The following is a 12,660-nucleotide window of genomic DNA, read 5'->3' on the forward strand; positions in this document are numbered from 1 at the left end:
TGTGCTTGGTGGCCCCTAGCTAGCTCAAATAAAAAGGCCCTACTGTGATTGCATCAGATTAGCTCCTGTCAGTTTTGGGGGGAATCGCTAACATTTTCCTAGTGCTACAATAGGTACACAGTGTTTAAAGGCAAGCAGATCGGTGTTGCCATTGACAACAGAGCAAGGGGCCACATGCTTCAGAGTACCACTCATGAGGAAGAGTTTTGCTGGGCTCTGAGGCAGCGTGTGCCATTCTCAGCATACCCTGGCTTTGTGTCCTGTTTAGGTCTCAGTAACTGCTCTGTGTGAATGGCCTAGGGACTTTCAGGAGCATGTAGCATCCCCATGCATGAGCTATGGTGCCACCATAAATCTGCTTAGGAATTTCTGTTCATTTCTTTTTCCAATTCAGATATATTCACTCTACAGATGATGGTTTTGGCTGTGTCTAAAAGCATCAGCTTTCGAGCAGAGAAAAATAGTCACACACTAACCCTGGCTGAGGGAAACCCAGAAAGGTATTAGAAAGTTTAACGAAGATTTTACTCTGAAAAAAAAAAACAAAAAACACTTCTCACCTCCCTGCTATGTCACTAAACATCTTTTGAGACAAAGACACCCAGGTGTACTTACATCCAATTGGGAGTCCTACTGAGTGGTAGGGCTCCTCATCTCCTCGGTACCCTGTGGGGGTAAATTGGGTAAATGTGGTGCAGAAAGAGACAGGCAAAGACAAAGGCTTTCCCCTACCCGGGGGCAGACAGCAGGAACGCACTTCTCACCACCACCGCAGCATTGGTAGACACTTGTCCATGGGGATTTGTTGCTACTGCTGAATAGGTCGCTGTGTCCTCAAAGTCGGCCCTTGGGGAGAGAAAGCACATTTGTGAGAGGCTCTGACACAGTCGACATCCTGAACTTGAACAAAGCATTCCTAGAAAGCGAACCCATCACTTGTGATTTATTAGAAAACAACGCCAGCTCTACCTTGGAACGCAGGGCAGGGCATAGTATTAATTATAGATACTAATGAACGCCTGACCCCAGCCTATGCCAAACCTGCACTCTCAGAAAGGACGGGTAGAAGTGCTTCCAGGAATTGTTTATTTCCCTCTCAAGGAGAAATCGCTGGTCTGCCTGACCTTGTTTTTCAGCCTAGCCTGTTGTTTTACTGGGTCACTGGGAAGCTTCTGGGACCTTGGGCCACAGAAGAACCCTTCCTGCTGGGACGATAAAAACCCATGTTTAGGAGAGTCCTGCCACTGTTCTAGAAAGAGAAGTTTCCTGCCTGGGGCGGATTGATCTCTCCCTGACTCAAGGTGTCCCAGAAGGTGGCAATTGGTTCTGACTTCTATGATGTCTTGAGACTGTGCCCGTCACTGCCATGTTCTAAATGCTTCTGATATCACAGCAACAACCCGCTGCTGAGAGCTCATTGGAACCCCTTGTGTTTAAGATCTGAGCAGAAACTCATGAGCCTTCCTAAGCATGGAGCACCCTACTGGTCAAGTTAAGCAGATCCAGAACCCCACCTCATCCCCCAGAAGGACTTCCAAGCCAGTAGCTGATGTTGAGAATTGCAAATGGTATATAATCTCCAGACTGGAATGACCCACACAGGCATCATTAAAACACTAAGGCTCAACCCCACCTAAGATATGCATATGTGTCTGTCCCAGGAAGACCATGACCTTAAAATGGCAAGGTCCTGAACTCTCTGAGTGCAGAGTTCCTGTCTCCCACGCCCATTCTTCAGAAGTGAGGTCACTTCTGTGCTTGTGAACTCACACCCTTTCGACTTCCCGCTTCATCTGACAAAAGAGAAGCAGGCAGCTTTCTGTAGTCTGATTTATGCCAAGTTCTCTGTTGGGTCCTTGTTGGGGATGGGGGGTGGGAGGCGGTGAGGGCAGGGGTTCTTGCTCTCACTTTCTCTCCTGTGTGTGCATACATGTGCTCACCCTTATGTACATATAGATACACATGTGTACATGCATACGAGAGCCAGAGGTCATCCTCCGGAATCCATCCTTTAGCTACCTACTTTTGATTTTTGAGACACGGTTTCTCGTTGTCCTAGAGCTTAGGATTAAACTAGGCTAGGTAGACCAGAAAGCCTGAGGTTTCCACATGGCCGTGCCTCACCAGCACTGGGATTCTGAGCACGTGCCCACTCTTTCATGTAGATTCTGGAAATCAAACTCAGGTCTTCACACTTGCCAGCACTCTATTGTCTGAGCCATATTTCCAATACCACAACCCTTAGCCACTGTCTTGGATAACATTGTCTCGGATCCTAGAATTTGGCGCTTGCAGAGATTGGAAAACAAGATCCCCATGGCTCTGAAGGTCACATTCCTGCTGCTGTTTCCCTCCAAAATGGGGGGGGGGGAATAGTACAAGTTCACTTTTGAGAAAGGAAAACTTTACCCAAGTCTTTCCTTAATTTACTTTAAAGTAAATTAAGCCAGCATTCCCAGGAACAAAGAAAGCCCCGTTCTTGGTCATCTAACTCTCTTCGATACAGCTTTTGAAGCTGCCAATATTTTCTTTGACCAAAGAATTTAATATCTCTAGGAAAGGGGAGAGAATTTTCGGACACCCATACCGCCTGCCAACTCCTTTCTTTTCTCTCGGGAGTTCAACTCACTTTTGCTATGTCAGACGTGACGTCTGGCCCCCTTTCAATGCCACTGCCTGCAGAAATCAACCCAGCCCCGTCCATCTGGACACTCACAACAGCACATAGTGTTCCGTTCACCTGGGAGGAATGACTGCCAGCTGCCACCCATCAGCCCAGGGCAGTGCTGACCTGATCTGGGTCAGCTATGCAGTTTGAAATTCTGCAGACACTTCTACATCAGTGCAAAAGAACAGTGTAAGGTACAGCAGAAAGTTCCTCATTGGATTGTGGATGCTCGCCTCACTGACACCCACCTCTGCTAGCAATAGCACAGCCAATGGGGAAAATGACAGCTTTCTGACCACGGGCATGGCTGGAGGTCCTGGGAAGCTAATGGAAAGAGGCAGTCTCCTGCAGTGACCAACTGAGCCTAACAGGGGCTAAAAGGTGGCACAGAGGAAGCTTGGAAGTAGGAACAGGACACCCACAGCAACCACCCAGCAGAGAGCAGAGTTCATGGGGAAACTTGGGCAGGACTTCCAGGAGGATCCCAGAGGGGAAAAAAAGACTGCCCTTGGCCCTGGAGATCACCCCGTCCTGAGAGCTGAAAAGAGGATTAACACCTGAGCCAGGGAGAGTCCTCAGAGGCGTGTGGACATAGACGGTACCTGGGTGTCTGGTCAACAGCGTAGATCGCACCATCTCCAGTTCCGTCAAGAGTCCTTCCTGTTAATATGGTGGTTTCCAAACCAAGTTTCATTGCTCACGCTGCGAATTTCATCTACGTCTAAACCCATAGTAAATGCCTGTGCTCGGCCATGGCACGTCCTGCTTGCACAGCTTAGGACAGTGCTGAGAACTCTGTACGGTACGATTTATATAGTACGTCATCTGTCTGTGCCTAGGCCTCGGTCAAGCTTAGACCAGCTCTGTTTAATTGGGGGATGTCCTTTGAGTTCTAGGTAAAATCTTGTTTCTGTTTATAACTGCTTTCCTCCTGGCAAGTCAGGGTCATTCTCAATACTGGTCAATATGAACGAGCACAGAAAACATGGTCGCCGAGGCTGTAATAGTACAGCGTGGCACGTTGGTACCCTGCACTGCCTCGAGTCAGCTCTCAATCCTCATCTCTCAACGTTATCCCTCTCTCCAAAGGAATCTGTATTTGTAAATTCCTAAAGTGCTTTATAAGGGTGACTTTGATGATCGTGACAACGTATTTGAAAAAGTCTCAAAGTTTTATAAACGAGTATGAGCTATCATCATCACTTAAGGTTCATTGGCTCCATCCCTGCACCTAAAGTTGGGAGAGCGTCCCTGCTCCCCTGCACAAAGCTGCCTTTCTTCCCCAGAACTCCTGCAAGCAACGGGGGCTTCCAAACCCTCTGAGGTGTTCCTGAGTAAGGAGGAGCTGATAGGGCACAGAAGAGACAAAGCTTGTCATCAAGTGGACCACTGGTGACAGGAACAAAAGGTTGAAGTGGTCACCAGCAGCCTCTCCTCAACTCCCAGCTTGCCCTTCATGCTGGGGCATGAAGATGGGACAGCGCCACCTAACGCATTAGCGCTGATTAGCTCCTCTGTTCACCCATTAGCACTTCTATCCCTGAGCAAGGGCACAATGGCAGGAGTTAGGAGAGCGTCTGTCTGAGGGGAGAGATGCTTCCTCCTCTGGAGCTGAGCCACAGTGTGCACCTGTGCCTAGGAAAGCAAGCTCAGACGGCATGGACCACAGCTTCCTTTCCATCAGTAAGCAAAGCCATGACCTGCCAAAAGATGAGACCCCCTTGGTTTATGACACCTGTTGTCTAGAACTGGGCGCTTCCAGGTGAGTGCCGGGTGGGCAGGGTGCAGGTTAGAGCTTCTAGGATCTTGCTTTGTCTTGTCCGTTGTGCTCCTGGGTGTTTTGTCGTACACAAAACATTGGAACAGTGGTATACGTGTACACAGTGAATACCCATGCATGCACAGAAGTGAACACTGTAATGTTCTACCGCTGGGTGTGGTAGAATTGTAGGAAACAGGGTGCCTAGGGCAGGGGTAGAACGGGAGGCAGAGAGGACGTCTGAATGATTCTGGGAACTGCACCAAACTCTGACTTCACCGAAGGCTTAACTTGGTGAACTCTGACCTCATCCTCAGCGTGTCCCAGGTGGACCTTCCGTTCCCTTCTGCTCCTCGGGGCCTCACAGGGAGTGTTCAGCAAACCCAGATTCTAAATCTAGCCTTTGCTTCATGCTGAGAGAACTTGAGAGGTTTTACTTTCTGTTGGGATGGGTTCCCAGAATAGAAGGATTTTTTTTTGGTCTCAATTTTACTTCCATGGGGGCACATTTGCCTCTCAAAGTCTCAGTGTAAAAACAAAACAAAAAAAAAAAAAAAAAAAAAACCCGCCTCAACAGGGCTTCCTTTGAGAATTAATGAAATTTTATCTTTTCTAAAGATGGGCGGGCAGCATCGTAAGTGATTTCCTCATTGGTGGTAGACAGTAAGTAGAAATCTGACTCGGGGTTTAACTCATCAGACTTTCCATACCAAAGTCAGAAAGGAGCTTAAGAAAAGTTGAGTCACGAAAGCATTCTGCAAGAGCAGATGGTGGTGGTGGCCACGCTGCAAACAAGAAATGAAAGGAGCTGTTCTAAATGCTTCTCACAATCAGAGGGAAAAAAATCCTTTGTGGGAAAGGGGAGGGGGGAGAAGGAGGATCTCTTTACAGCAGCCAGATGAAAATGTGTGAGTATTTGTACCATGGTGCAGGCTGCAAGTTCAAGTTCAAACAGTACCAAGGAGTTGTTAAGTGACTTCAGGATTCAGCTGCAGGAGCTGGAGTGTATCCGTAGGAGTAAATGTCACCTCAGAATACAAGGAAAAGCTCATTCCACAGCCAGCTAGAGAGGAGGACAAGGCATTCCACAGCGCGGACACACCCCAGATCAGATGATCTGTAGCTCAGCACTTTGGAAAGAACAGCTGAGCTGGGCTATAATTTGTGGGGTTTCCTAACGCTCTTTTCCTGGAGAATATGCAATTCCCTTGTTCTGCTAAGGGCGTCCCAGGAGAGAGAGGAAGAAAACGAAGAGATCTGTTGGTCTTGGCAAGTGTAAGTCAAGAGACCTGGGTTTCTGGATCATTCCATCATGGCCTTCCAGGGCCGATTAGCTTAGTTCATTCTGGGTGTTTCCGTCACTGTTTAAAGCCAATGTTATTCTGGATGTAAAGTCTGAATAGTGCCAACATTGGGTCAGGGTGTGACTATTTTCATGCTCATTCAAATCCAACCTACCCAGGCCTGCCGGTCAGACAGCACCTACCCCAGGGACCAGATAAGCTGACATCAGTGTTGTCCCCGAGAAAACTGGCACAGGATTACTGCCCACTGACCCTTGGATGTCAAGGGAAGAGCTGCTGTCCACAGAGTGCCTGTGCTCTGGAGACCGCCCACCCAACTGACTTCTCCCTGAGCTGTATGCTTCCACCAGGGACACGTGACTACCCGAAGTCTTCCAGTTCCCTCTCATTCGCTACTCCACATATGGTTCCTTATTCTTGAGTTTCAGCGTGAGCTTGATACTGGTCGCCTTGGGGCCCTCCCATGGGGATCCTGTCTGTTCACCTCAGCTTCTAAGACCCCTTTTAGCTTCAGCCAAGCTAGCTAGCATCCTCCCTGTTCTGCAGGCTCCCTGGGCTACAGTCCTATCTCTAGTCACCATTTCTCCTTCCCCTTTCAGCCCCAGCACCTGTGCACTTCAAGAGACTGTTGGAGATTCTTCACTCAGACACCCAGATCCTACCCACTACCCTTTCACCTTGGAAACTCCACCCGAGAAAGTTGCCCCCGGTCCCCATTATCCATGACCTGCCACCCTAGACCTAGTTCTCCCCTCGTCTGCCTGTTATTCAGCTATCGTCAATACAGGACACCTCCTGGATGCCAGAGAGCAAGTCCAGTTTTGGTGGCCACCTCCGTACCACATCACCTAGAACAGCACCTTGCACTCATTTGGCTTTCAATGAACCACAGAAGAAACCAATCAACTATGGGGCTAGGAGTCTGCGCTTATCAGGGGGGCGGGGCTTCCAGCTTAGCAGGGACTGGACAGCTGTGGAGGTGTGGCTCTTACACAGGGAAGGGAGGGGCCCACAGTCCTGCGTGGCTCAGGGACAGCACTACACTGTCCTCAGGCCACCAAAATGATCTCAGGGAAGAGGCAGTCTGCCCCACAGAGAAGCAAGAGTCACAAGGAAGCACATAGGAAGAGGAAGAAAAGCTGAGAAACGGAAAGAAAAATCTACCTCAGCTGCAGGGTCAGGCCCTGACAGAAGGCTTCCAGTCAAAGCAGGTTTCTGTTGGGGCAGGGCCTCAAGTACACAGCCCAGTCATGTGGCTCCTTCCTCCATTTTTAATGGAGCCCCTTATCCATTTCCATCAGTGAATGGCTGGTCACCCCAGCCTCCTGCTGCAACTTGATATCCCAAGGCAGAGTGGTACCCACTGGATGGGGTCGGGGGTGTTGGGGGTGAGGGGAGGAGGAGGCAGCAGGGGCTTCTCATTCTCTTAGAAGTCGGTAATGGGGGAGGACTGGGAGGAAAAGATGTGGGGGCTGCAATTGGGATGTAATGAATAAATGAATAGTGAATGAATGAATGAATGAATGAATGAATTAATAGAATCCTGCTGGGTGTGCTTATCTACTATCCCTCCCCCGGAAGCTTCCTGCTTTGGCTTTCCATCCATGGACCACACCCTCTTCTTGGCTCTGGTGCCCTGCTCCAGATCTGCTAGGGGCTGAACATACTTCTCCACTGTCTGTCTTGGAATGAATGAATCTACCGTGCCATGGGGAACAAACATCAGAATCATTTCATCTTCTACAAAACCCAATACAGTATTAAAATATTTTAGTGAAGAAGAAAACTTTTCATTCTAAGCAAACATCTAGGCAAAAATACAGGAAGAATGAGTCTGTCTGTGTGTGTCTGTGTGTCTGAGTGTAGCCTGTGTGTGCCATCCTGTGACTCTTCCCGTCACCCCTGTCAATCAAGCTGGCCCAGACATCCTGATTTCTCTGTCTTGACCTCCCGAGTATAGGGATCAGGGTTTTACCACCGCTCCCAGCCGGCTTCTGCTTTAAGTTTGTACATGGTTATAGCATGCGGCCCTGACACACACTGACTGTTATCCTCACCTGTTGATCTCCAGAGTGTGCACTCCGTACCTGCTCTCAATCCGGTACTTGCCTGGCTCCCCTGCCTGGCAGATCAGACTGCCGTCTTTGTACCTGGTGGAGGGAAGCATTCATTCAGTATACAGGCAGATATGCTTTTGCAGTTTTGTCCCAGGCTCCTTTGCGCTCTAAGAAACGTCAGTTCCTCTTTCCCCGCCCACTAGGACAAGGCGCTCTGATCTAGCTAGCCCTTCCACAGGAGGCAGGAGTTGTGCCATCCAAACAGACATATCTACTTGAACCCACATATCTTGTGAACTCAGAAGTTATTGTTCCATTTAGAAAGAAATGTAGCTAATGCTAGCCAGGTCCCAGCCTGGTCTAACAGGCTACATTGTAGTTGTGGAGCCTATGAGGAAAATATCATAGAGTACATGAATCCTTAGTTTTGGAAGCTCCAAGCCCCTTCCCCCCAGCCTGTAAAGCAGAGCTCAGTCACCCACAGGCTGTACTACAGCTGGGCAAACCTTGGTATCCCTCCTTGCCTCCTAATGCCATGGATGGGCTGCGCTACAAGGTGGCCAGACTCCTCCCCTGAGAGAGCCAGGGCACAGAATTTCCTTCCCTGCACGAGCCCTCCTATAAATACAGCAGATACAAGGACTCTGTGCATGAAGTCAGCAGCGAAGCCAGTGCACAGATGATGGCCAAGGCAACAGACATAAATGTCTAGTCAGGGAGCAAAACTCTTCCACAAGATGTTCTGAAAGAGCAGTCAATGTCCCTAAAATCTGAATGGCAGAGCATTAATTAGACAGGCATTTTGAATGCTGTGCATGCTTTCCCCCACATGGACTTGCGTGGGTCTATACAACAGGCTCAAAGGCATGCTCTCCTCCCATGCGCATAGCTCCTGAAGGAAAGCATCCTCCATGCTGTCTCTCACCATTGCACCACAGGAGTGGGGAATCCTTGTACAGTGAAACAGAGCCTCACAGACATCCGCTCCCAGATAGTGTGGGACCTTAACCTCACCAGGATCTCAGGGGCCCTGCTCAGCCGGTCTTCAAATGAGCTTCTCTCCAAAGCCAGATTGTCTGCCACCTACGGGCAGAAGGGAGGGTGGTCAGAGAGGGTGTGGCAGGAGAAGCCCACTATTGGAGAAGGGCTAGACCATTTGCATGCAGACAAACTCTCCTTCTATACACCCCGAAGAGCTTGCAGGTCCTCCTACCGTCTGCTCCAGGAAGTACTTGTCCAGCTTGTTCCGAGCCTGTGTCCGTGCCAATTGTACGTTCTCCTCCAGCTGGGCCAGCTCGCTGAGGAAACGCTGTCTCTTGGCTTCTCCGTAAGAAGCTGCTAGAGACCGGTACCTAAGAGAACCAAGAAGCTCCATTGGTCACAGGACAAGTGGCACGGACAGACTAGAAGGATCTTCTCTGCGTATCCATCCCTCAGTGTTAAGGGATAAAAGAAGATGACGGGGGAAAGCAAACAACTTTTTCTGCTTATGCTTGCCTCTTTCTTTTCGGCGTGTGCTAGTCCACACAGAAAGTTATAAAGAACAGCAGAGTGTGGTCTGTTAATATAGCTATACACAATGTATGTCCCTTGCTCTCTTTGGCATGAGAGACAGGACTAAAATACTTGGGCGCTCCTTAGAGTCCTTCAGGAGCAGGCGCGTGTGGGGCACTGGAAAGGATCCTTGCATTAGAGGTTGAGGGATCACAGTGACACACCAGTCTTACATCTGGGGGATCAGAGCCATCCCTTCCTGTCAAAGCCAAGGACCAATATATACAAGACTGGACTGGTGTCTACAGGACTGGTAAGCACTGGTGCTAACACTTAGGACTGGTGAGAGTGGGATCATACAATGAACGATCCTGGGCTCCCGTCAGTGCTCAGCAGGGCACCATTCATCCTCCCCGATACCCTGCAATGCAGTGGCATCATCACCCTGAACCCTGGAATCACTCCTAGGAAGACTAGCCCAGTCTACTCTCAAAGGAAGAAGTGACCTCAAGATCTGACGTGGGACGTCAAGTCTCACAGGACTAGGCTCATCCTCTCCCACTGAGGCCAGACAAAGGCAGCCCAGTTAGGGGCACTGAGTTCACAGACAGGCCACTGCTTTAGGGACAGCCCCACTCCAATTGTTGGGGGACCCACATGAAGACCAAGCTGTACATCTGCTACACCTGGGGTGGGAATGGGGGGCTGGGTCCAGCCCGTGTATGCTCTTTGTTTGGTGGTTCAGTCTCTGGAAGCCCTGGTTAGTTGACTCTGTTGGTCTTCTATGGAGTTCCTATCTCCTTGAGGGCCCTCAATCCTCCCAACTCTTCCATAAGACTCCCCAAGTTCCACCCAATGTTTGGCTGAGGGGCTCTGCATCTGTTTCAGTCAGCTGCTGGGTGGAACCTCTCAGAGGACCCCCACCTCTCAGAGGAGAAGAGAAGGGGGATATAGCTAGAGGGACTGCATGAAGAGAAGATGGGAGGGGGCAGTGATTGGGATGTAATTGAATAACTAAGAATAAATTAATTAATGGAAAAACATCCACTTTTATAAATAAATGAATGAATGAATAGGTCTGACAATGGAAAGATTCCTACATGAGTAATAAGAGTAACAGGCCAGTGGGGTCAGTTCAGGGCTAGTCAACCCCACGCCTACACCCACAAAGAGGACTGACCTCCATGGTTGGCTAAAAGCTGCAACAAAATGGGATCAGGCGTCAGGACTGAAAAGCAGACTCGAGAGTCAGAGAACCCAATGCAGCAAACACTCCAGGTGTCATGAGGATTTCCATCAGCTGACCCTGGGCGCATAAGCAACAAGCCAAGCATCCGGGTTAATGATGATCACGTTCCTCACACTACAGTGGAGACCTGAGGGCCGGGAGCTTGCGTTGGATACTCAAAGTCACACTGGACTATAGCTCTCAGACCCGTAAGGACACAAGCCAGATTTCCAAGGTCCAGTCTCCAAACGTAAACACATTCAGAAGATTCCTTTCCAAAACAACTGAGCACTTAAAACTCCAGATAGTTTGGATGCCCCGTGTAGCCCAGGCTGACCTTGAACTCACTAAGTAGCCAACGATGACCTACACTTCTGATCCTCTTGCCTCTACTTAGTTACTGAGGTTACAGCCATGCACCCAGATCTGTGTATGTGGGATCATGGATGGTGTCCAGAACGCTGTGCATGCGAACTGAGCTGCACCCCCCCAGCCCACAGAGCTTACGTCTGGAAGTCATTCTTTAACACCAGAAGCCTCAGTTTACAATAACGTTTACACAGTTTGCGGGTACAATATGCCTAAGGCATTTACAAGCTAATTTGTTGTTTCTTAAAGAAGGATGAATAAATTTCATATGTATAATCCCTACATATAGCATGCTTCATGCCTTTCCTTTGAAGGAACTCTTTAGTTACAAGACATTTCTAGTAGGTCCTTGAGTGGGCAGCGTCCACATGCTTTTGCATGATGAGCCATTATCTTAATGCAAGACGTGAATTCTAAATTACAATTTCGTTGCTTGAATATTCCCATAGGATGTAGTTCCTTGTAAGAACTGTTGGTGCATTTTATTCTTTAGAAACACGTTTGTAACTAACCAAAGAGTAGTGTGAGAATTACTAGATGCATGCTTGAAATAGTCTTTTAACTTTGACATTGCTGAGAATTCCTAGGAACACGAATTTGCTATCTCTGGATTTTAAAAAAAAAAAAAAACCACCAGGATCTGAAAACACTAAGAGTCTTGCTTTCAGTTCAGTGCATGATACAATTCTAAAATATATCATTGTCCCTGAATAAGCACTCTTTTTAAACAACTGAAAAGAAGAAATGTCCTTTGGGTTCTTCATCACTGGCCCGGCTACTCCATCGTTACGCAACATTCAAGTGAAGCGTGCTTACCAGACTCTTGTGCGTCCTTCTGATTTAAAGAGATTTTTTTTTCTTTTTCAGAAATGTTAGGGAGCAGTTGGAGAGATATACAATGGTTATGAAATATTCGACTGCTCATTTTATCCTCGTTAAGACTTATTTTTAATTATTGTGGGTATTGTGTCCATGAGTGCCAGGAGAAAAGCCAGGGGCATAGGGTCCCCAGGAACTGGAGCTCCCGGTGGTTGTGAGCCTCCTAGGAATCAAACTCAGGTCCCCTGTAAAAGCAGCAAGCGTCTTAGCCATGTAGCCATCCCTCCAGCCCTCCTCGTGTTAATCTGGAAAGACCAAAGTACAGCCAACAGCTGTTCCACCATCACCTGGATGGATTTTGTAACTTTAGGACTGACATTTTTGGCTGGTCCTTCTCTTTCCTATGACAGTGCACCCTCGTGAGCCAAACGCCATTGAAATCTAAGATATGACAATTTATAGGACCCTTCACAACCCTCGGTGTTCACAGAGACAGCTGTTTAAACACTGGCTACCTCCTCTGGAGATGACCTTGCTCCAAGGGACAGCGGCCCTGTGATGGAAACCCAACTGTGGAGTGTGAGGTCTGAGGCACCTGATGCTCGAGCTTAGAGAAAAACGGGGATCTAAGTGCAGAGGATAAGCCAAACAAACATCTCGGCCCCGGCCAGTAGAATGATGGAGATTCGATCCAAATTCTTTGTGTGTTGGGACTGACAGCAATGGTAAAGAGTAAATGAAGGAGGGGAGAGCATTCAGTGTTGGTTGTTGGCAAGCCGGGCTTCTCTTGGTTGAACCTCCCCAGCTAGCACCCCCACCCCCACACACACACACACACACACACACACACAGAGGTTCTCTCACACACAGTTTCCCTGCACAGCAGCTGACAGAGGATACAAAGAAGTTACCTGTTTTCATTTTCAACTTCCTCCTCTTCTGATGTGCTCACCCGCTTTGCA

General features: G+C 48.6%; 1 protein-coding gene across 1 annotated transcript in view; it reads right to left on the reverse strand.

The window, feature by feature from the left end:
* Nucleotides 1-12,660, reverse strand: part of Myom2 (myomesin 2) — a 69,567-nt gene that overhangs the window by 51,412 nt on the left and 5,495 nt on the right. Inside the window, exons 3-8 of the mRNA XM_032919280.1 lie at nt 12,610-12,660; nt 9,002-9,140; nt 8,714-8,871; nt 7,789-7,881; nt 758-846; nt 616-666 (exon numbers count right to left, since the gene is read on the reverse strand). The exon at nt 12,610-12,660 is cut by the window's right edge and continues 105 nt beyond it. Coding sequence (XP_032775171.1) covers nt 616-666; nt 758-846; nt 7,789-7,881; nt 8,714-8,871; nt 9,002-9,140; nt 12,610-12,660 — 581 coding nt within the window. The remainder of the gene's footprint in view (nt 1-615; nt 667-757; nt 847-7,788; nt 7,882-8,713; nt 8,872-9,001; nt 9,141-12,609) is intronic.

The sequence above is a fragment of the Rattus rattus genome, chromosome 13 (assembly GCF_011064425.1).
Source record: "Rattus rattus isolate New Zealand chromosome 13, Rrattus_CSIRO_v1, whole genome shotgun sequence".
Classification (NCBI taxonomy): domain Eukaryota; kingdom Metazoa; phylum Chordata; class Mammalia; order Rodentia; family Muridae; genus Rattus; species Rattus rattus.